At 40.3% G+C, this 21,929-nt stretch overlaps 1 protein-coding gene across 4 annotated transcripts in view; it reads right to left on the bottom strand.

Moving 5' to 3' along the window:
- LOC138765115 (serine/threonine-protein kinase TBK1-like) overlaps positions 1-21,929 on the bottom strand; it is a 60,484-nt gene continuing 38,555 nt past the window's right edge. For 3 of the 4 annotated variants that reach the window (XM_069941885.1, XM_069941886.1, XM_069941887.1), the window contains 9 exons: positions 20,764-20,827; positions 17,797-17,909; positions 17,024-17,100; positions 15,206-15,245; positions 13,470-13,571; positions 11,077-11,173; positions 9,606-9,712; positions 7,172-7,243; positions 1-3,057 (listed from right to left, as the gene is read on the bottom strand). In XM_069941885.1, the coding sequence (XP_069797986.1) occupies positions 3,039-3,057; positions 7,172-7,243; positions 9,606-9,712; positions 11,077-11,173; positions 13,470-13,571; positions 15,206-15,245; positions 17,024-17,100; positions 17,797-17,909; positions 20,764-20,827 (691 nt within the window). In that variant the 3' untranslated portion in view covers positions 1-3,038. Of the gene's footprint in view, positions 3,058-7,171; positions 7,244-9,605; positions 9,713-11,076; positions 11,174-13,469; positions 13,572-15,205; positions 15,246-17,023; positions 17,101-17,796; positions 17,910-20,763; positions 20,828-21,929 lie in introns of those variants that run through there. The other variant, XM_069941889.1, reaches the window with a different exon arrangement.

Genomic DNA, 21,929 nt, shown 5'->3' with positions numbered 1-21,929 from the left:
TATAGGCACAATATCTTTAATGCGGTGAATGTTTTCACAGGAACATAAATTAAAAACACCAGGCACTATTAGACATATTTAGGGCAATCAGATTATTTTTAAAAATCAACAGTTCCTTTCTCCCTCACAGATACTCCTCAGTCTGCTAAGTTCTTCCGATACATTATTTTCTGAAGAGCCATGTTAAAAGTTGAGAAGGGGAGAGGAAACACGCTTCAAAAACTCATCACTGGCTATGGGATATCCTGGTGTTGTTAAAGATATTGATCCGAGTCATGTTTAGCAAACATGTTTAGTGCCTGCGATGAGGGTTTGAATCCCCCACTGTCTGGAAGGAGTTTGAAAGTTCTCCCCCTTGTCTGTGTGGGTTTTCTCCGAGTGATCTGGTTTGGTCTCACATTCCAAAGACATATAGGGTTAGTAGGGTAATTAGTCACAAGGGTATATTTGGGCGGTGTGGAATCGTGGGCTGGAAGGGCCTCATACCATGATGTGTCTCCGAATTAAATTAAATTGTCTCTCTCTAAATATCTAGTGCAAACCTATACCTGTACAATGAATTGTAATTTAGAAAGGAAATTAGGTGTACATAGAACAGTCCAGCACATGATTAGGCCGATCAGCCCACATGCCTGTGCCAAGTGGGTCCAAAGCTCTGCTGCTTACACTTGATAGATATCCCTCATTTTAGATATCTCCCTAGAAGCCTCTTCAATGCTTCTATTGTGTCTGCCTCCACCACTACTCCTGGCAGCCTGTTCCAGGCTCTGCCTAAAACATTTGCCCCGTACACCCCCCTTAAACTTCCTCCCCCTCACCACCATAATTCTCTAGCGTGTGACTATTTACCCCTTGGGAAAACAGAATGTCCGTCCAACTTATCAGGGATTTCATAGACTTGTATCAGGTAGAATTTAAGAGGCTTCTCGACATGTAATTTTTCCATACTATGGTAAGGAAATTTAAATTTAGACATACAGCACGGCAACAGGCCATTTCGGCCCAAGAGTCCGTGGCGCCCAATTTACAGCCTATTAACCTACACCCCTGGAGAAAACCCACACAGACACAGGGAGAACATACAAACTCCTTATAGACAGTGCGAGATTTGAACCCCCGTCCGGACCCGATCGCGGGCGCTGTAAAAGCTTTGCACTAACCGTTACGTCAATCACACCACCCATATGGAACTCTCCAACCCCCAAAAAGGTGAATGCTGAAATTTCGATGGCCAGATTCAACAAATCTCAGAGACTGAAATACAGCTTCCTATCATTCAATTAAGGCACAACACACAATGCAGGAATCAACAAGAAGTTCAACAGTTTCAGATCATGTTCCCTTTTTCCAAATAGTTTATCCACTTATATAACTCTGCAGTTCCTGCTTACACCTCGTGGGGTCTCACACTTCAGCCTTCACTCGTTCCATTTTAATTTGTGGCCAATCATTCACTGACCATTTAATCGCCCCAGCCCTCTTGTTCTTTTTCCTCCTCCTCCCTTTCCCTGCCTCAGCACTTCCTGAACACCTGCCATATCTCTAATGTTGTTCCACACACTACTGTAACTCTGTTCCTTTCTCTTCAGGTGCTGCCTGACCCATGAGTATTTCCAGCATTTTTAGCCTCCTGATCTCTATCGACATAATGGGAAGGCGATGATTCCATTCATTTATTTTCTGTTTTTAAACAAAGGCATTTGGAGCAAAGGGTTTTTCTTTTTTTAAGTGTTTAGCCCTTTGGACTTTGGCTATTTTTAATCTTTCATAATATATAATCCGGACTGGGTACGTAGGTAAACCACAGACAAATACTGTATGAACCACCTGGTGGTTGGGTATAGAACCAGTCCAAGAAAATGTGGTCACAGAGTATATGCGCTTGCTGGTAGTCCCAGAAAATAGAGACACAGAATCCAAAGAGTTAAGCTGGATGATCCGGCTGCAAGGTCAAAAAGGCTAGAGCAGGCCCAAGGGGCTGATTGGCCTTGCGCTCTTCCGAAGTGCATTCCTTGGTGTAATTCTGAGTTACAAGGACCAGCGATGTCTAAGTTTGATTCTGAGGCTGAGTTATTAAATCAGCAGGCCATGTGTTGATAGATTGTCCAGCTAAAGCAGGACCCGTGTTCCCTGCTGGAAAGTGATTAGGGGCATGACAGTGTCAGCCACCAGCAATGAGCAGCTGACTGATACTAAATGCTTCGGCTCGAGTAAAACAGCAACCAGGGACTGATGATCTGTAGCATGGCCAATGTCGTAAACACTGTGTAAGGCAGCCATTTTCCTGGAGTGCAACGAAACAAGGCACAACGGCAAGAGACACCAGTTTACAATTAATGCAGAAACTTTTAACTTTTGTGTAAAGGCAGAAGTGACGTTTAAATCTACAATATTGTTTATTTCCTTGAGTACTGTGTAAGAAGAATTTAACTAAGTAAGAAACCCTAACTTTCCCTGCAGAAGGTCTGTGGAAATTTAGTCGTTGAGCTCATTCAAGACATATCAATGCATTGATTGACAACGCAACTGTCAAAGAATAGTATGTGTTGAGGTGGAAGATCAGCCTCTGATCATATTGAATGGTGGAGCAACTCAAGGAGCCTTCGGTCTACACTGGCTCCCCAAGTAAAAATTGGGTCACAAACTGGGAAAGAGATTAGGCCAACACACATAATCCTAAATTAGACATTAAGAATCTCACTCTCTGACACATATCCACGCATGCACCTAAGCAGCAGATGCTCTCTGATCATTTATAGGGGGAATAGCTAGCGCATTTTAAATTATTGCCATTTTTACATTTTCTATATGCCCTAAAATAAATCTGAAAGAAAAATAGGCTCACAACATCATTGCTCAGTTAACACTATGGCGATTCAACCAAGGACATTGAACTTGCTGTTTCTCTGTTCTTCAATAATAAGGATGTAGGTCCACATTTTAGTGATGGATACGTGATGTCTTATAAAGTACAGCATAGTCATCTGACTCGTTCTTCATTCCAGTGTCTTATCTTCAATGTCCAAACTTTAAACATCTCAAGCCTCCTGAAAACCACTTAAGCGACACAAATACACTGAGTTACTTCACAGCACGTCAAAAATAGCAGTGCCTAATCTAATATATGGTAAAACTCTGATAATCTGTCATAGTTAGGACTTTGGTGACACCTGACTGTCAGATTTTCTGGACGCTGTTCATTTTATTTCCCCAATATACTTTAAAAAAAATACTACATTGCATCCAGTGAACTCAGTAGGTTTCAAGGGAGTGCGGGGATCAGAGAAACTGAGCTTGGGACAATGCAGGGACTGATGAGTCTTCTGCCCTAGTGAATCTCAAAGAGGAGATGGATGAATTTCTGGTGAGCCAGATGGTGAACCATTGGGACTTTCTAATAGTTGACAATCAATTTCAGTGTATCCTGGCTAAGTTCTGCCCATTCACACACAGTGCATTATGTAATAGACACACTTGTATTCTATCCTGCAACTCATAGTGTGCAATTACAGCATAATGACCGGGAACATTCAACCTATTCACATACAATATGCCATTCTACAATTGATGCAATATACTATTGTTGATAACAAAAGGACTGTTATATTCTAATACAAGAACAATCTACACACTAATATATAATATTCAAAGTTTTACAGCAGGGAAACAGCCTCTTCGATTCAACCTGCCCATGGTGACCAAACTGTTCACCCAAGTTAGTCTCATTTGGCCCATATCCCTCTCAATCCTTCTAATCCATATGCAAGTGTCTTTTGCATTTGTACTCACCTCCACCATTTCATCTGGCAGCCAAAGCTACATTCCTCCCACCCTCTGTGTGGAAAAAGGTACCCATCTGGTCCCTTTCAAATCTTCCCCTCTCTGCCTTAAATTTAGGCTCCTACCATGTTTAAGATTCCTCTACCATGGGAAAAGACTAGGACTATACATTAAGATTAGGGCTTTTCTCTTACCTATGGGGCCTTAAGATTTTTTATAGCTCAATAAAGTCACCTCAACTTTCTTTCTCTGGGGGGTGGGAGGAAATCCCAGCCTATCCAGTCTCTCCTGAGCACTCAAGACCTCCAGTCCTGTCAATGTCCTCAGTCACCTTACCTGCACTCTTTCCAGCTTAATGATATCCTTTATAATTGGGTCACCCAACCTGCGCACAATACTCCACATGTGGTCTCACCAAGGTCTTAATCAGGACTACTATGCCCAGAAGAAATAATCTGCTACAGATTAAAAAGTGAGGAGTTGTTACCTTTTTTAACATAGAAGAAGATTCAAAGTCCTTGATGCAGGTACAAACAGACACAAATTGAGACCAAGCGGGAGATATTAAAACTGATTACTAGCAATTTAGTCAGAGGTTGGGTTTTGAGGGAAGGAGAAAGGAGGGCAAGTTTTGGGATGGCATTCAGTGCACGGTGGCTGGACAAGTGAAGGAGGTTTAACAGAGAAAGTGAAAGATGTACAATGATGGTGTGGAGGGATATTGTGATTTTGTTGAACCAGTGGATATCAAAGACCAGGAGGGACAGGTTGTCGTCAAATATGAGTGAGACGGGGGCATGGCAAGATGGCGTAAGGAACAGACGTGCCTTCCAGTCCTCTCCTGACTCTAACTTATTGTTTTGTCTTTAAGTGCCCGTTAAAACTTTTTTAAAAAAGTTTATAAATAGTATGAGATGTTGAATTAATACCTAATGGTACATTTGTTAAAAAAAAGTAAAAGGAAACATCAACAGATTGTTAAAAAATTATATTTTCCGAAATTATCTGAGCCTGCTTGTTTACAAAAAGCCACAACTCAGCGTGAAATGGATCCAGGAATGTGATGTTGGGGGAGATTTGAATGTGGTGTTGGAGCCTTTATTGGATAAGTACTCAAGAGTAATTAAGAAGTCTAAGATGGCAATCCAAGTGATTAATATGATGGCAGATTTGAATTTAATTGATATTTGGCGAAGAGTTAATCCTACAGAAAGATTTTTCTTTTTATTCCTCGCGATATAATTCTTTTTCTAGAACTGATTATTTTTTAATATCAGCACATTTGCAGGATAGGGTTACATCTGTGGAGTATAAGGCTAGATTGGTTTCGGATCAATCATTATTATTATTAGAATATTTGAGTTCACAAGATGTTCAGGAAGCTTCAAGATGGAGATTTAATACTATGCTATTACGACGCGAATTTAATTCTGTGAAAGAACAGTTGTGGAAAAAAAGGCATAGGGCAACATTCAGGTATTCTGCGGTACTGAACATTTTTTAGGATGGAAATTAGCCAAAATTCTTTGACAATCCTAAAGAGGTTATGGACTTTGCTCAGTCTCTACCAATCATGCAGTTTCAGGAACGATGTAGTCCTTCAAGGTCTCTAAAGAGAGTAGAGATGTAAGGTGGGATCCAGATTTTTAAAAGAAATGGAAACAATGGTGATCGAAGTGGTAACGTTGATTTAAAAAAAATAAATCTTTTATCTTTTTTTTGAAAAGAGTTTAAATAGTTTAAATAATGATGATAGTTTAATGAAATGGGAGTTGGGAGAGGGAACTGGGTGGGCACTAGTTTCCAGAAGTCATCAGCTACCTGTGAGTTATCTCACACCCAATATTTTGGGGGAGTTACCGCTTTGGGCGGTTTAAACAGGAGGAGGTAGTTGTGACCTCCGACCTGTTTTTTTTTTCTTTTTAATTTTTGGGTTAAGAAGTGAAGGTTTTCTTTTTATTTTTTTTTTAAATAAATAATTTTTTTTAACTCTTTTTGTTTTGATTGTAATTGAGAGGGAATTAGGAGGTTTTTGTTTCTCTCCTTTTTTTTCTCTTTTTTTTGGGGGGGTTCTCTTTTTTCTTTCTTTTTTAAGAGGATGATGTCACAGAAGATAATAAGTCAAAAATTGAGGATGTTGAATTAGATGAAGAGGAAGATGAGGGGAAAGGTGATAAGAAGAAGAAGAAAATTAAGTACAAATACACTGAGGGAGAAGAGTTTAATAAAATTAAGTTAATTTTGATAGAGAATTTTGAAGATGTTATAAATGAAGAATATGGAGAATTTTATAAGAGTTTGAACTTTTTTTTCTTTTTTTTATACAAGGGGAGGGGAAGGGAATAAAAAGTTTATCTGATTGTTTCTCTAAGGGATGTTTTTGTTCTCTCGATGAATTATAAAGGAAACTTGGTATTAATGGAAATTCTGTATTTATGTATTATTAATTATGATTTTTTGTATAACAGATATGTGGTTGATATATGATTTTAATATCTGAACTTAGTTTTAAAGTGGATTTCATTTGTTAAATACTGAATTATGTTTGATTTAAATATATGTTTAAGGGTATTATTTTAGTATTGATATTTTTTTTTGTTGTTAAGTTTTATCCTTTTTTTTCGTAAGTGGGGTTTTTTCTATTTTATTTACATTGTTAATTAATGCTTCACTCTTTATTTTGGGGGGAGGGTTGGATTAATTTTAAATTAGATGATTAATGTGTTATAATTATTGGGGGGGGTTAATCTGTGTAGTTTAATGATGCAGTATTCTAATTTTTATTATCTTATTTTTTATTATTTCTTTAAATGTAATTTTTATTTTATTCATGTCATAAAATTTTAAATAAAGTTTAAAAAGAAAATATGAGTGAGACGTTTGGAAAACGGCTCTAATCATTGCCAAGTCTGTAAGATGCACAGCAATGGGAGCAAACAATTAGCTCTTTCAAAGGGCTATTATGGATGTAATGGAATGAAAAGCCTCTTCCATGTTCTATCATTTTTTAAAACTGGGACTGGAAGTTATTAAAGGATTGACAGGACTAGGTGCAGGATTGCATGCAAGCAGCAGAGATTTTGATGAGTTTAAGTTTGCAGGTTGTTGAAAATAATCTGGCCAGGACGCATGGGGATATTTAAGCCGAGAGACGGTTTGAGATGCTGAAGAACCATCACAGATAGAAAGAGGTGGTATTGCTAGTGGTGGAAAAGATTGACCTTTATAAAGGAACAGTCACGGTATCAAAAACCTGGCTTGGGTTCAATCGATGCCAAAAGCAAAAACTCCTGCTAAGCCCAACTATGGCGGGAAAATGGCGATGGAATCAATGTCACAGATTGGAATCGATTCTATGGTTTCAGCGTGAAGATTGAATGTTCTTGTTCACCTTTGGATGATCATATTGTTTTTCTGGAGTTCCTGTGAAATGTCTTCCATCTCCTGCTTGAGCTGCTTCATTCTGTTGGGAAAATGAACATCTTCAAAGCTCTGCATCTCAACCATCAGAACGTCAATGAAGCATGCCAAGAGTGACCCCTCTTCTGTAGAGCTCACATCAACACTGTAATCAATTGCAATTGGGTTCAACAATAACTTTTAAAAGAGAATTAGAAGAAAAACTGGCAAAGAATGGGGAGGAGCAGGGCACCAAGGATGAATTGGATAGATTCAACCGTTAAAGAGACCACCTGGGCATAATGGACTGAACAACTCCTACTCTGCTACATGACTTTTCTACAGGCTAAGAATCTGATTTCGAAGGCACGCATTTGGGTTAGTGTGCACAAGTAGGCCATTCAGCCCACTAAGCCATTCCATCATTAGCTGATCCATCCTCCCACTCAGCCTAATGTGCCTTCTCCCCATAACCTTTGATACCCTAACTATTCAGATGCCTTAAATATAACCATTGACATGGCCTCTGCCACCATCTGTGGCAACAAATTCCACACATTCATCACCATCTGGCTAAAGAAATTCTTCCGTACCTCGGTTCTATGGAGATGCCTTTCAACCTTGAAGTTCTGCACGCTTGTCTTTGACTCTCTCACCATGGGAACCAACCTTTCCACATCTCCTCTGTTCATGCCTTTCAACATTTGAAATGTTTCAATGAGGGAGGTGAGGGGGTGAAATAAGGATGTAATGTGGTTGATGAGAGGAGCAATGCAATGGGGTCTACTCAAGCTTGGTTCCAAGTCATGGGAGCAGTATTATTATCTAGTTATTCTGGGAGAACCCATTTGTAGGTGTTCCTTCAAATACGGTGGACTAATTGCAAAGGCAATAAGAATCTGCTGGAGGAACTCAGCGGATCCAGCAGCATCAATTGAGGAAAAAGGAATTGTTGAGGCTTTGGGCAAAAGACCATCAAGTCTTCATGAAGGATCTCGATATGAAACGTCGACTATTCTCTTTCCCTCCCACTGATGCTGCTTGCAGGATCTCAACCCGAAATGGACACTGCCTTTTCCCACCCACCAATGTTGCTTGATCCACTGAGTTCCTCCAGTAGTTTGTTTCTCACTCCACATCCTCGCATCTGCAGCCTTTAATATCTTCACTTTACTGCTACACTGCGAAGTCTCTTTGGATCTCACTGCGTACTGGAAACCTACCGTACATGCCATTGTATAGGATGATTCTTATATAGGACAACACCGGAATTTCCACCTAAAATATTGGTTTTGAGTAATACCCTTTGAATAAGATGATCCCCCCCGCCACCCAAATTACCGCTGACCAGTGGATGCTGTTAAAGACAAATCACAATATTTTAATAACAAATGATCATTTAAAAGTTTAAATTTAATTTGAATATTTTAAAATAAACCACTGTCAGTTCCTGTAACAGGCTGTTTAAAGCCTGTACATAGCCAACAGCAGTTGGACCAGGCAAATGGATCCCACACAGGAGTGCTGAAACTTCGCAAATATCTAACAGGGCATGTGCAAGATTGCATCGGAGCTGGCAGGAAGATGGCGGTGGCGTTGCGACTTCATAGTCAAGGTAAGAATTTTAGACCCTGTGTTATGGGACGACTGATTTTACGTTTTGCGGATCATTCTATACAACAGCATATACAATACTTGCACTTCTCTCAGTTCTGACAACAGGCTGCTGGTCCAGAAACCAGTGACTGTTTCTCCTTCCATAGATTCTGCCTGAAATGTGATTTTTCCCCCCCCCCCAGGGGGGAATCTGTTTTTATTTCAGATTTTCGGCACATCCAAATGTTTAATTTCAGGTTCATATATCACTTACTTTCCCAACTGCCTGGCGTGCCTGCATAGAACTTTCAATGACTTGTGCACAAGGATCAAAAACCCTTTGAATATCAGCACCTCTCAATCTCTCAATATTTACATAATACTGAATATTTTTTCTTCCAAAGTGGATAACCCTATATGTTTCCAAACTGCGATTCATTTGTAATGCTGCAGAACATTCAGTTGGCTTGTCCAAATAACCCTGAGGTATCTTTGCATCCTCACGTTTACAGTTCATTTGGTTCAGTCACACCACAGGAGCATGGTAGAATTTCCAGCGGATGCAATTTAACCAGGGAATGGTCTTAATTGTGTTACACTTGGTGAAGAGGGGATACTGAAATAAAATAACCTTACATATTTGAATTTTCAGGCTTCTGTGGATCCCCAAGGAATTCTAGGGAGTGGCAATTAAAACTTGAGCAAAGTTATTAATAAACTACTGAAATAATGTTAGCTAATAATTCTGGGCAGTATTAAATCAGGACATTTAGTCCAAAATTTCATGACTGCCTTTAGTCAGGGATTGCCTCCAGACAGATGGTCCTTACCCGATGACCATTTCGAAGCATTTCTGGTCAAGGTGGGCAGTCGAAGCTGTTAATTTAGTCACGATTTGTTCTTCATCATGGAGCTTCGAAGAACAGTGGTCTAATGTCTGCAATCAAGAAAGAAAATACAGGTTGGGGAGGATTGTGCAAACCAGGTTATTAAACCAAATGGTATCAAGTCTGTAAAACAATCATATTCTTCAACATTATTCTTCATTTATGTTGAACATGCAGTGAAATATAAATTTATTCGCACAGTACTTTCTTACACCATCTATCTCATAACAACGTGATAAAGGATAATTGATTATTTGGAGATTAAAGGAAAAGAGAGAGAAGAGGACAAGGTGCCTTGAATTCTATGATTTTCAATGGAATAATGTTGGAAACAAGGATGTTTGGGGTAGAAGGGGGAAGAGATTACAGGTGAGAGGTAACACAGGGATTGTCAATTGAATGTGAAGGTTTTTAACTAAACTGCTGGAAATTCTCATCAGGGCAAGCAGCATTGATGGAATGGGAAGTGCGTTTAATGTTTCAGGCCACAGAAGCCTCAGGAGAAGTGTTCACTATCATTCCAGGCTCAGAATTCATCGAGGTTTAAACACAGGGGGAAATATTTGCGGCCTATGCTGAAGATTGATCATTTGGGGTCAGAGCAGGGAAGATTGGAAGGAATAGTAAAAATACAGTGAGGCATTGGGACTGGGTAGAGAATGGAACAGAGGAAAGTGAAGCTGGAAAAAGATCTAGAGGAGTATTGGAATTTAACAGCTAATGAAGGTGGCAATCTTTGTTGTCCGAAAGGAAGGAGGAAGTCTTTAGTTGTAACTTTGAGTCCAATGAAGAGTAAAGGGATACTTTAGACTAGGATAGTGGTATTACTCATTCACTCTCCAACACAAAATAAAGAGACCGACTTGACATTAAGGCAGGAAGCAGCTGGGCTTTCCCTTCAGGGCATTTCTATAACCAACAGCTTGGCATGAGATTCATGATTTCTTTTTAAGAAAAATGTGTTAAAATTTTATAGGGGAAGCATTCTGGTCATTCCATCACTGAAAGCCCCTCCACTTTTAGAACAGGGAGTTCTATTAAATTTTAAGTTTCATAGATTGGAGTAATTTATTTGTGTTATGTGGAAGCTATGGCTGTCTCAAGCAAATATTTTCACGTTGAACTAATCGGTGTCCAAATCTGGTTTCCAAATAAATACTGCTGAGCCAAGGATAAATCCGGCTTCACTTTGAAATTCCAACTGGCTCAAATACTTCCCATAGCACAAATGGTCCAATTCAAGCATAACATTTTGACTTCTAAAATTCAATTTCTGTCATATCCCAACACTTTTTTGCTGCCATTCTGCACTGTTTGATATTATGTCTGAATCCTGGACTTTCCTCTCTTTGCAATTCCCACCTTCACTGATCTGCTTTTAGATTGGTTCAGTCAATTGATTTGAAAAACATACCTTGTTCAATGAAGCTTCACAGTTCTCCAGATTCTGGTTGAGATTCTTGACCTGTTCGCCAATGGGTCCCAGTAGCTTCCTGATGTCACAGGCAGTCCTGCAAAAGTAGTAATATCTTCAAATTCCCACTGGACTTGGATTTCATTAACTCTTTTCTTTTTTCCTTTTTATTCTGCCTTGCACTTTGTCAAACTCCTATTGTTAGCTGAGGCAGATTTATTTTAAATGTTCTCCGGATGGTGATGTTCCTGGTAAAACTGCCAAGTTTTATTCTCCAAAGTATGGAGACTTCAGGAGGAAATCAGATTACGAATCAGTCCTCATTGAGGGTGTCAGCAGTGGAGCGGGCCAAGAACTGCAAATTCCTGGGTGTTAATATCTCTGAAGATCTGTCCTGGCGCCTACATATTGAAGCAATCATGAAGAAGGCTCGCCAACGGCTATACTTTGTAAGAAGTTTGAGGAGATTCGGAAACCTCTACAGTGTAGCCTAGTGAGCATTCTGGCTGGTTGCATCATTATCTGGTACAGAGGTGCCAAAGCTCAGAACAAGAAAAATCTCCAGAGGGTTGTTAACTCGGCCTGCGTCATCACAGGCCCCAGTCTTCACTCTATCAGGAAATATACAAGAGGTGGGTCCTCAAGGACCCCCACTACCCAGGCCATGCCCTCTTCACTCTGTTACCATTGGGGAAAAGGTACAGGAGCCTGAAGACGAGCACCCAGTGGCACAAGGACAGCTTCTACCCTCTGCCATCAGATTCCTGAATGAACAATGAACCATAGATACTACCTCACTTAGTCTTTTTTTTTTGCTTGCACTATTTTATATTTATTTTGTAAGGAGGTTTATATAAATGTTTGCACTGTGACACTGCCACAAAACAACATGTTCATGACAACAAAATTCTGATTTTGGATTCAGATTATGGTAAACATCATTTTAAACAAATGAGATAGACTGGCACAAATAGGAGTGAATTCTCAACACTTTGAAGACTCACTTGTACTACTGTGGAACCACAATTATCTACCAGTCTCGAGCTAGGAAAAAACCTTCTTTTTTCTTCTCTTAAGCATCATCAATCAACAGATTCAGTTTTTATGCAAAGAAAAGAATCATTATTTTGGTTTCTCAGCTTTTCGTTTCCAGATTTTAAAAATTAAATTTTCAAACTGCTGTGGTGAAATAATATTTCAAATCCCATCAAGACAGAGGATGAATGAAGCTACTTCCATGAGGGAGATCATCAATTTCCAAGGCATCAGCAGAAGCTCTACAACTGGATTTAGCGTCTTGTTTTGTTGCAATCCTGGCGCCCAATGGCACCATTGGAACATCAGTTTGGGATAAACTCAAGCAATGCTCTCCATTATCAAGTAGATTGCTGATGCACTGTTTCGGTTGTACAGTTGCTGAGAGATCAGATGGGGGTACCAAAAACTCCCAATACTGGAGGATAGGAGTCTATCCTCAATCCAGGCTCTGGGGTGATGTCCTAATCAGTACTGTACTGTCCTGAGAAATGAAGGGCGCAGACTGTTCTTTACCCAATTCCCTTTATTTGACATACAAGCCTGTGGGAGGTCTGTCTCCTCTATCAAGGACCACTGAGCTCTCCGAACATTCAAATGCATGGGTTTAAGTTCTCCAATGCTATGTCATTTTAACCAATCTCAACTCCTAGATGGCAAGCATTAATTTATCAGCATTGAGAAATGCAAAGTCCATCTACATAATGCACTGTATTGTGGACCAATCGCACAGATGTATCCCCATCCTCCAAGGTCTTTTTACAGTTTTCATTCCCCTAAATCCTGGGAGAAATGGGACTGTTGGAAATTTATGTCAGGCTACTGTTGCCAGATAACACACATCTCAGAGCCTCTTGCTATCCTTGGTCAGGGTTAGTGAAATTTCAGTTTGGCTGTCACTGCCAGGCAACACACATCCTGGGACCCCTTCACTGTCCATAGTTATTTGTAACTGTCCCAGCATAAGCATCAACCAAATTGTATTTATGTATTGATATTTTGGTTAATGTGCTGATGTATTTCATGTATTAATCAACATCAATCTAAACCAGAAAGGCCCTTCCTTCTACACAGTATGCTCAGGAAAAATGTTGAGGACATAAAAGCCTACAAGAAGTCACTGTAACTGGTCATTAGTGGGATATTAACTTTAATATATTGGTACCAGCTTTAAATTAATCTTTAATCACTAACCTAACCTCAAGTGGTTCTCTGTGACCACAAGTGTTCAGTTGCTTATGCCTATCTTTACCCACACAACTCTAATCTCATCTGTGAAAACCAACTTTCCCAACACATCTTTCATGGTTTCCATGCCTTCACAAGCCAGCGCCCAGTGACAGCATTTTGTTACGTACCTCATCCAGTCTTTTACTGAAGTTAGCAGCTTGTGATATTTCTGTACACAATCGTCTCTAACGAGCACCAACACTTTCTTGGCATGAATTCCCATTTTGATTCTGGAACATCAAAGAAATACGAAAAACAGAAGTTATTCTATCCTGAGGATGGATAATGCAATTGCAGGTCAAAGGTCCAGAACACCGGGAAGATTGTAAAGGGTGGAAGGTAAGTGGAAATGCAAAGAAAATGTTGCACAAGGGCTGGATTTCATAAGATAATTTTCTTACAATCTTTGCCACTTTATTTAATCTAAACCCATTTATCCTTTACGCGCTACACCAGAAAGACCAGATAATGCAAGCTAAGCCAACCTTTCATAATCTTACTGGTTAATCATCAGGGAACCAACTGGGCAGAAAACACAAAAAAAAAAGATACAAATTCCTGACTCTGGAGAGTGCAGAGAAGATTAATCAGAGTGTACCAGTAATGAGGGACTTCAATATAGTGGAGGACATCAAAGATCGGGATGGTTCTTTTTTTAAAGTGGAACAGAGATGGAAAAGATTTACCATGTTCAGAACGATGAGAGATTCTGACGGAGTGGAGCTATCTATTTCCACTGGCAGGAGGGCAAGGTTAATATCAAAACTCCAACAAAGAATCAAGCCAATTTTATTTAATGGAGCGAATCATTTGAATCTGGAACACACACCCTGTGAGGTCAGTACAAGCAGATTCAAATAATAATAACCCTTAGAAGTGAATTGGAATAATAAGTGAAAAATGAATTGCAGGAGTCTTGGGAGAATACAGAGGGCCTAATCAGATAGCTTGTTCTCATGGCAGTTTCAAGCAATTGGGTTGTGTCCTCCTCTACTATGAATTGAACTGAATTGCTTATAGTTACATCTATCAAGATATAATGAAAAATTCTGCTTTGTGGGCTATCCAGGCAGATCCACCTGTGCATAACACAGCAGGGAGTCAGCAAAATCAAAATACAGCATTTAGTGTCAGAATACACAAATATGCAGCATGTAGAGATCAGGGTAGTTAAATAGTGCAGGGCATCATCTTGTACAAATAGGACCCTCCTTTAAGAGTCTGATAAGGGCAAGAAAAATGCAGTCCTTGATCCTGGAGGTGTGTGTTTTCAAACATGTGTATCTGGTGCCCAATGGTAAGAGGATGTCATTGTGTTCCACTCAAATGTGTTGGCTAGTTTCCCGAGGCAGTGGGAGGTGGAATTGAGGGAGGGGAGGTTCCATCAACTTGTCAGTGACACTGCAGTCACAGGTGACAGTAAGGTTGCCAGGGGTTACCTTGGTTTTTACATGAAAATAAGGTGTTTGGATTCAAACAGCACTTCACTGCATCTCTCCCAAAGCCCTTGGCAGGCAATGAAAAAAAATGTATAAGGTTAAATGGACAAATTTAGCAATAATATTGCACACAGCAAGATTCCATTAGATGCTGCAATAAATTATCAGGTTTTTCTGTTTATACAGAGGAATGTAATTCCAGCAACTCTCTCCAATCTTTAATGTGCTTCAAGTTGTCAGAGGAGCCTCTTATTTATTGCCTCATTTGCAGGCCAGCACTTCTGACAATGCAATCATGTGGAATCAATCTTAATGTGCCCAGGACTGATTGTGGGCCTTAACCCAGAGACCCTCATATTCAGAGGGATCTCTACCTGTGGCAAACTTAAAAAACAGGATGAATAAATCAAATAAACCAAACTTACTTCTCAAATTTATGGATCTGCTCCTCATTATATTGAAGCTCTGAAAGGAAAATTAGGCCCATGTAACATCCAATCCTCAAGCAATTTTATTTTGTGGTCTATAGGAATGAGTGAGCTGGTATTCCACCCAAAATGCGCATTTGATTCCCATGTCCCACAGGTTGTAGGGTTAGAGGCTATGGAAAATGCCCTTTCAGCTCCCCGTGTCCACGTTGGTCAACCATTTTATTCTTTCCATATTTCCATCAACAAAAAAATCTCAGGGTTTTACGTGATGTCAAAGTGAAAACACAATGCTAGAGAAACTCAGCAAGTCAAACCTTGATGAAGGGCTCAAGTTGGAAATATCTTTGCTATATAAAGTACACCACTGAGTTTCTCCAGGATTATATTTTTACTTCAACCACAGTGTCTGCAGACCTTTGTGTTTTACTTCTGTTTGTGATGTCATGTATGTTCTCTAACAATAAATTTGAACTCTTCCTCCCTCCTCACCCCCACCCCCTCTACCCCACAATCCACCATTCATGTACACATTCAAAGCAATTTATAGAGGCCAATGTTTGGGATGTGGGAAGACCCAGAGGAAATGCACATGATCACAGGGAGAATGTGCCTGTTCCAAGTAGACAGCTCCCAAGTCAGGAATTGAAGTGGGTTGTCGGAGCTGGGAAGGAGCATCTCTGCTGGGTGTGCCAGTCTGACTTGACCTGACAACCAAATAGCCTGCAACATATTGATCTCCTTCAAGTGTCACATGGATGAAATCAAGGAAAAGCAGCAAATATCAGTCACAGCTATATTCCGCAGGTGCAGGCTGAGGAGCAGAACAATGCTTTCTTGCATAAATTCAAACGAGTAATGATGAATTAAAAGGAAGTTTGTATTTCAATTGTATTTTTCAGAATTATAATGTCCCAAGGCACTTTATAGCCAATGAAGGACTTTTGAAATGTTATTTCTGTAATAGAGACATTTGGATGAAGAATTTAGCTACAGCAAACTCCCACAATCACAATGGCCAGATAATTATTTTTATGTGATAATTTTCCCTCTGGACACTCTCCAATCAGATGTCTTTAACATCAACTTCTCTAGTTTCTGCTACCCCACTCCCCCTTTCCCCTTCCTTTCCAATCCCTCTGTCTTCTTTCCTCCAGCTCTCCACCTCCCTTCCCCCTCCATTCACAGAGCCACCCCCCTTCCCCTGTTTGTTGGTGTGCCCTAGGGCCCTTATCCACCTATTACCTCCTGCCAGCAAGACTGAGCTCCTCACCTGCCCCTCTCACCACTATTTTTTTTTGGCCCCTGTCCACATTTTGTTCCTATCTTGATGAATGGCTCAAGCTTGAACCATTGGTCATGTACATTTACCTTTGCTGCATCAAGTACTGTTTAGACCCGCTGAGCTTCTCCAACATTGTGTTTTTACTTCAATCAGCGTGTCTGCAGACTTTCACGTTTTATTTCAGTTATTTTTGTGATATCCGACAGTATTAGCTAAGAGATTTAGAGATAATTATTTGCTCTTAGATATAGAGCCATGGGATCTATTATATCCACCCGAGAGGTTTGATACCTTGACAAAAAAAATAGCATCCCTGACAGTGCAGCGCACCCCCAGCACCGGTATGCAAGTCTGGAATTTGTGTTTGGAATGGAACATGAACGTGCCTTTGAGACTCAGACGAGAGTGCCTCCAATGCGGCTTTGCAGCAGGGCAACACTTGACTTTGTGGACCTACTCAATTACTGACCACATGTCCCATTTCTCATCCAAGCTCTTGTATAACATCAGGAATGAAACAGTTTCCTTACTCATTCTCATGCGGTCCTTTTTGAGCTGGTGGTAAATAGCAGACACTTTGTCGAGTAAGACTTGCACTTTTCCAATTCTACAAAGAGTACAAACGTATATATTAATTCTTATTCATTGGGCTGGCCTTCCAGATCGTCTCCTCAAGACGCAGCTCATTTGGTGTGGCGCACATGCATCCCGTTGAGTCGCCACACTTCTTCCCTCTGGACTTCCCAACTTAACTCTCACCTTTCACATCCCATTGTAGAAAAGATATTCAAGACCCAGACCAGGCTGACGATTTAGTTTCAACACATCAAGAATGAGAAATGGTACAAAAGAGGGTTTGTCACAACCTTCTCAAGGGCAACTGAAGGACAGGTAATAAATGTTGGCCTTACCAGTACTGTCCACACCCTGAAATATGAATATAGTAGGGGTCTTGAGGAATGATATGTTACTAAGAACATAGAAATCTATGTGGCGCTGAAAGGAATCTGAGAGCAGGCAATGAGGGACTTTTTCCTGGCGGTTGGAGAATCAGAATCGAGCAGTCATGAATTTAAAGTTGTCACCAAGAGAGTAAAGGGAAATAAATATCTTGACAGAGCATTCTTAAAATTGGAAAGGCTTTGTCATAAATGCTTTGTGGAGGGAAAGAAGAGAAATTAACTAAAATGGAAAGGTTTATGGTCATGGGGAGAGTTGGAATACCCAAAGACTGCTCCAGCAAAAGTCAAGCCCAGATAAAATGGGCTGAATGATGCAGCTCCTCAAGTTAACCTGTGCTCACATATTATCTTTATGATGGATGTCATTGCTTTTGGACCATTCTGCTGTGATCAGATCCAGTTGCTTTTGGCTCTTTTGAACATTCTGGGAGATGCTCATCAGGAAATCCTCGGTCTGCAAGACAATATATTGAAACTAACATCAGACATCATCCCTGCTAAAGAGACTATTACATCTCAGTTATCCAGTGCACATAGAACACAGGTTAGGCACAAAGTAAAGACCCCTCTGCTGTGCTCCATTTTTCGGGGATACAGTATTGGTTAAATGCAGAATAGACTGATGCACAAGTACAATGCTTCAGATACAGAATAAAAGTCCTTCTGCAATAAACCAATGAATAATCCAGGCCATTTACACCATATACCCAACTCCCACCGCACTTACCCATCATCCTTTCATCTTCCAGTGTTGTGCACCTCACTCTTTTTTGCCTCAGGTTGGAAAAATTTCCTTTCCCACTGAGTTTAATTTTTTTTAAAATTTACACATGCAGCATGGTAACAGGCCATTTCAGCCCACCAGTCTGTACCTCCCAATTTACCCCCAATTAACCTACACCCCTGGTACGTATTTGAACGGTGGGAGGAAACCAGAGCCCCTGGAGAAAACCAACATATAAACTCTTTTCAGTGTCGGATTCGAATCCTGCTCAGGTCCCGATCGCTGGCGCTGTTAAGGCATTGTGGGTACTGCTACACCAACCGTGACTTGAAAGAATTTTCTCCTATTCATTAATTATTGTTTCAACTGTATTTACATCAGGCTTTGCAATTTAATTGTAGCCTTAAAATTGGAGGAGAAAATTCACTTGGGTCTTTTTCTCAAACTTACGTTGTTCATAAAAGACACATTTATGCTTAGAAGTGGTTCCACCTATTTTTTTTAACCAAAGTCCCTTGCATCAGGAAATTGCATCAGGCACTTCCCCTCACAATTTCTCCCAAGGCCAGTTTCATTTTGTGCATGTGATTTAGACACTTAAATTGGTTCAAAAGATTTTCAATGACCATCTTAATGTTCAATCATGGACCAGGAACCAGGTATGAATGAAAAAGGGTCTTCTCTGGGCTTAAGGTTTTACGTTTATTGATGATCCCTTATGGATTTTTGTGTCGTGCTTTTGCAGGCTAAACACATGGAGGGAGACTGCTCAAACAAAAGAGAGGGGAGTAAGATGCCACAGTGGCTATGGCGACTGTATTTCCCGAGAAGACTGAAGCAGGCATGGCTACTGGCCACCATTATGTCAACTTTCTACAGGAGCTCCACTGAGAGCGTCCTGGCCAGCTGCATCACAGTGTGGTACAGTTGCTGCAGAGAAAGGGATCGGAGGTCAATCCACAGGACAATGAAAGTGGCAGAGAGGATCAGTGGAGTTTCCCTTCCACCCCCCCTCTCCATCAACGAGACTTACTGGGATATTTGTCTGAAGAGGGCTCGCAAAATCATTGAGGTCCCCTTCCACCCTGCACACAGCATCTTTCAAATGCCCGTTGGGAAAGTGATGCAAGAGTGTCGAGCCAGCACCACCAGGCTGAGGAACAGCTTCTTCCCATGGGCAACGAGAACGCTGAATAACCAAAGGAACTGCTCGCACTAACCATCTGACACTCTCATATTTATAAAAACCTTATTTGTTTATTTATTTATTTCTAAGGATGAATATTTGTCCTGCATACGTATTGCTTGTCTGTACGTGCATTATGTCTGGTTGTGTGTCTGAGTGTTTTGCATCGAGGACCAGAGAACACTGTTTCGTCAGGTTGTACTTGTGTAATCAGATGACAATAAACTTGAGTGACAATGTACAGTGATGGAAATATATGGGGACGAAACTAAGGGTGGGAAGAGACTTTGAAAGGCTTTCCTTTTGTAAATAATTTATTGTTTTTGTAAATAATTTATTGTGACTAAAGTTTATTTTTGATCATCTCTATTTTGATGGAGAGAGACTGCGGTCTCTGTGCACTCAGTGCACAGGATCTACTCAAGCTCCATTATGTCATAGGGTGTTCCAGTACTCAACATCCCATCATTCAATTATTTCCAGCCCTATATTTCCCCACTGTCTGGTCTCCTCCCATTCCCTGCAATCTGTCTGTCCCCCTTGATTTCCCCGATTTTTTTTTTCTGTTCCATTGCAATATTTCCCATGGGAAAGGCTTGAAATAGGTAGCAGCTGAGAGCTCAGGCAGCAACGGCCTCCAATGAACACGTGAGAGAACTTCCAAGGCTTTGAAACAAAAAGAAACCACGTTGGCAATTCTTCTGGTGACCCCAAATTTGGCTTCAGGTGAAATATGGGTGATACAGTTAGCTTAGTGGTTAGCTCAACCCAGGTTTGTGTCCGTAAGGAGTTTGTACGCTCTGCACATGACCTGCGTGGGTTTTCCCCAGATGCTCCAGTTTCCTCCCACCCTCCAAAACATACGGGGTTGAAGGTTAATTGGGTGTAATTGGGCGGCATGATTTTAAATGGCTGGAACTGTTGTAAATAAAATTTTAATATAGCGCCAATCTAGGGAGCCCAAAAAGAGCTATTTGCAAATTCTACGATAGTGTGGTTACTTCCACTATCCAGTTTAATGTTTTGATCCCTCTTTGTAAAATATTATGCACTCTTTCTAGTCATAGCAAAAAGAGAACGTCTGTCTGTCATTTAATGAAATATTGGCAAAGCTTATCCTTATTCTAGTTACACACCTTGGGCCCAATATCACAAAAGCAACATTGACCATCAAAGCGCTACCATGCAAACTTTAGATATTTAATTGAAAATGTCTGCTTAGTCCATCAAACCATAAAATTATTTTCTCTGAAGGCTTTGACCCTTTGCATGAGGAGGTGTTTCACTTCTGAAAAGTTGCGTGAGAGATCTGGAAACATCTCTAGTTATGATATGTGAGAAAATTGTGCCTGTGGCCAGAGGTTCAGTGACAACCAACACCAGAAAGGAATGACTTACCGACTGCAACTTAACATGGACATCACCTACTTCAGTCAGGTTCATTTGAGGCAGAAGGCTGTTTCTGCAAGAAAATGTTAAACATTTGATGTTCCGATATATTCTAGGTGTGTTCCAAACTTGTCCCTTTTGTTCCTTAAACAATAACTTTAGGACCTACCAAAATGATTGCTGGAATTAGTCAACAAGCTGATCTAAAATTAGGAAATACAATTTTTATATGTGGTGCAGAAAAAAATCTCAAATGAATTGGAGACTACAGCACAGGTTACTCTAGTGAAGGATGGCCAATATTTTAATTTTTAATTTTGACATACAGCACAGTAACACGCTATTTCGGCCCACGAGCCTGTGCCGCCCAATTAACCTACACCCCTGGGTGTAACCTACACTCATGGGCCAAAATGGCATGTAACTTTGCTGAATGTCTAAATTAAAAATTAAAAGTTTGGCCACTCCTGTTGAGTAACCACTGACCTGGTTCTCAAAGGAAAGGATTTATTCCTAGAATGTGGAATATGACTGCACAGTACAGGCCTATGATGTTGCGCTGACAAAGACAAACATACTCAACAATCTCATTAAAATCCAACTTCTTAGTGAATGCTCCATCCCCCATAAAGACAGAATTATACTCCGGTTCCAAACATCACTGTACAGGAACTAGTCGGAAAGGGGAGTGTAGCAGGATCTTCCACCCTTCAAAATATACTGGAGATTAACTGTAGGTTAATTAGGTGTTTTTGGGTGGCACAGGTTCATGGGCCGAAAAGGCCTGTCAGCCGCTGTATGTTTTATAGCTTGTTAATGTTTAAGAAAAAGAAACCGTGAGAGTACAGATTCTATCACCAATGTGTCTATGTACAGATTGTAGTGTGGGATGACTGTGATTGGCTGAGAGTGTAGCCACACCTAGTGGCAGGCCTTAAAGGATTGCTCCTAGCCAGACCAGGTCATTCTGGACTGGTCAACCTATTTGTGATATGCTCCAGTCTTTTAGTTAATAAAAGCCTTGGTTTGGATCAACAAGTCTTTGGTTCTTTCGACGTGCCCTACAGAAACGAGATTTTTTTTTTTATACCAATTCTTAGTTTTTTACATTCAAGATGTCATGTTTGATCAATTTTTAAATGTCAGTCATTCAGAAACATTTAAGCACCTCCCTC

This window comes from Narcine bancroftii, chromosome 5, assembly GCF_036971445.1.
Source record: "Narcine bancroftii isolate sNarBan1 chromosome 5, sNarBan1.hap1, whole genome shotgun sequence".
In the NCBI taxonomy this organism is placed as follows: domain Eukaryota; kingdom Metazoa; phylum Chordata; class Chondrichthyes; order Torpediniformes; family Narcinidae; genus Narcine; species Narcine bancroftii.
This window is presented reverse-complemented; position numbering and strand designations above follow the sequence as displayed.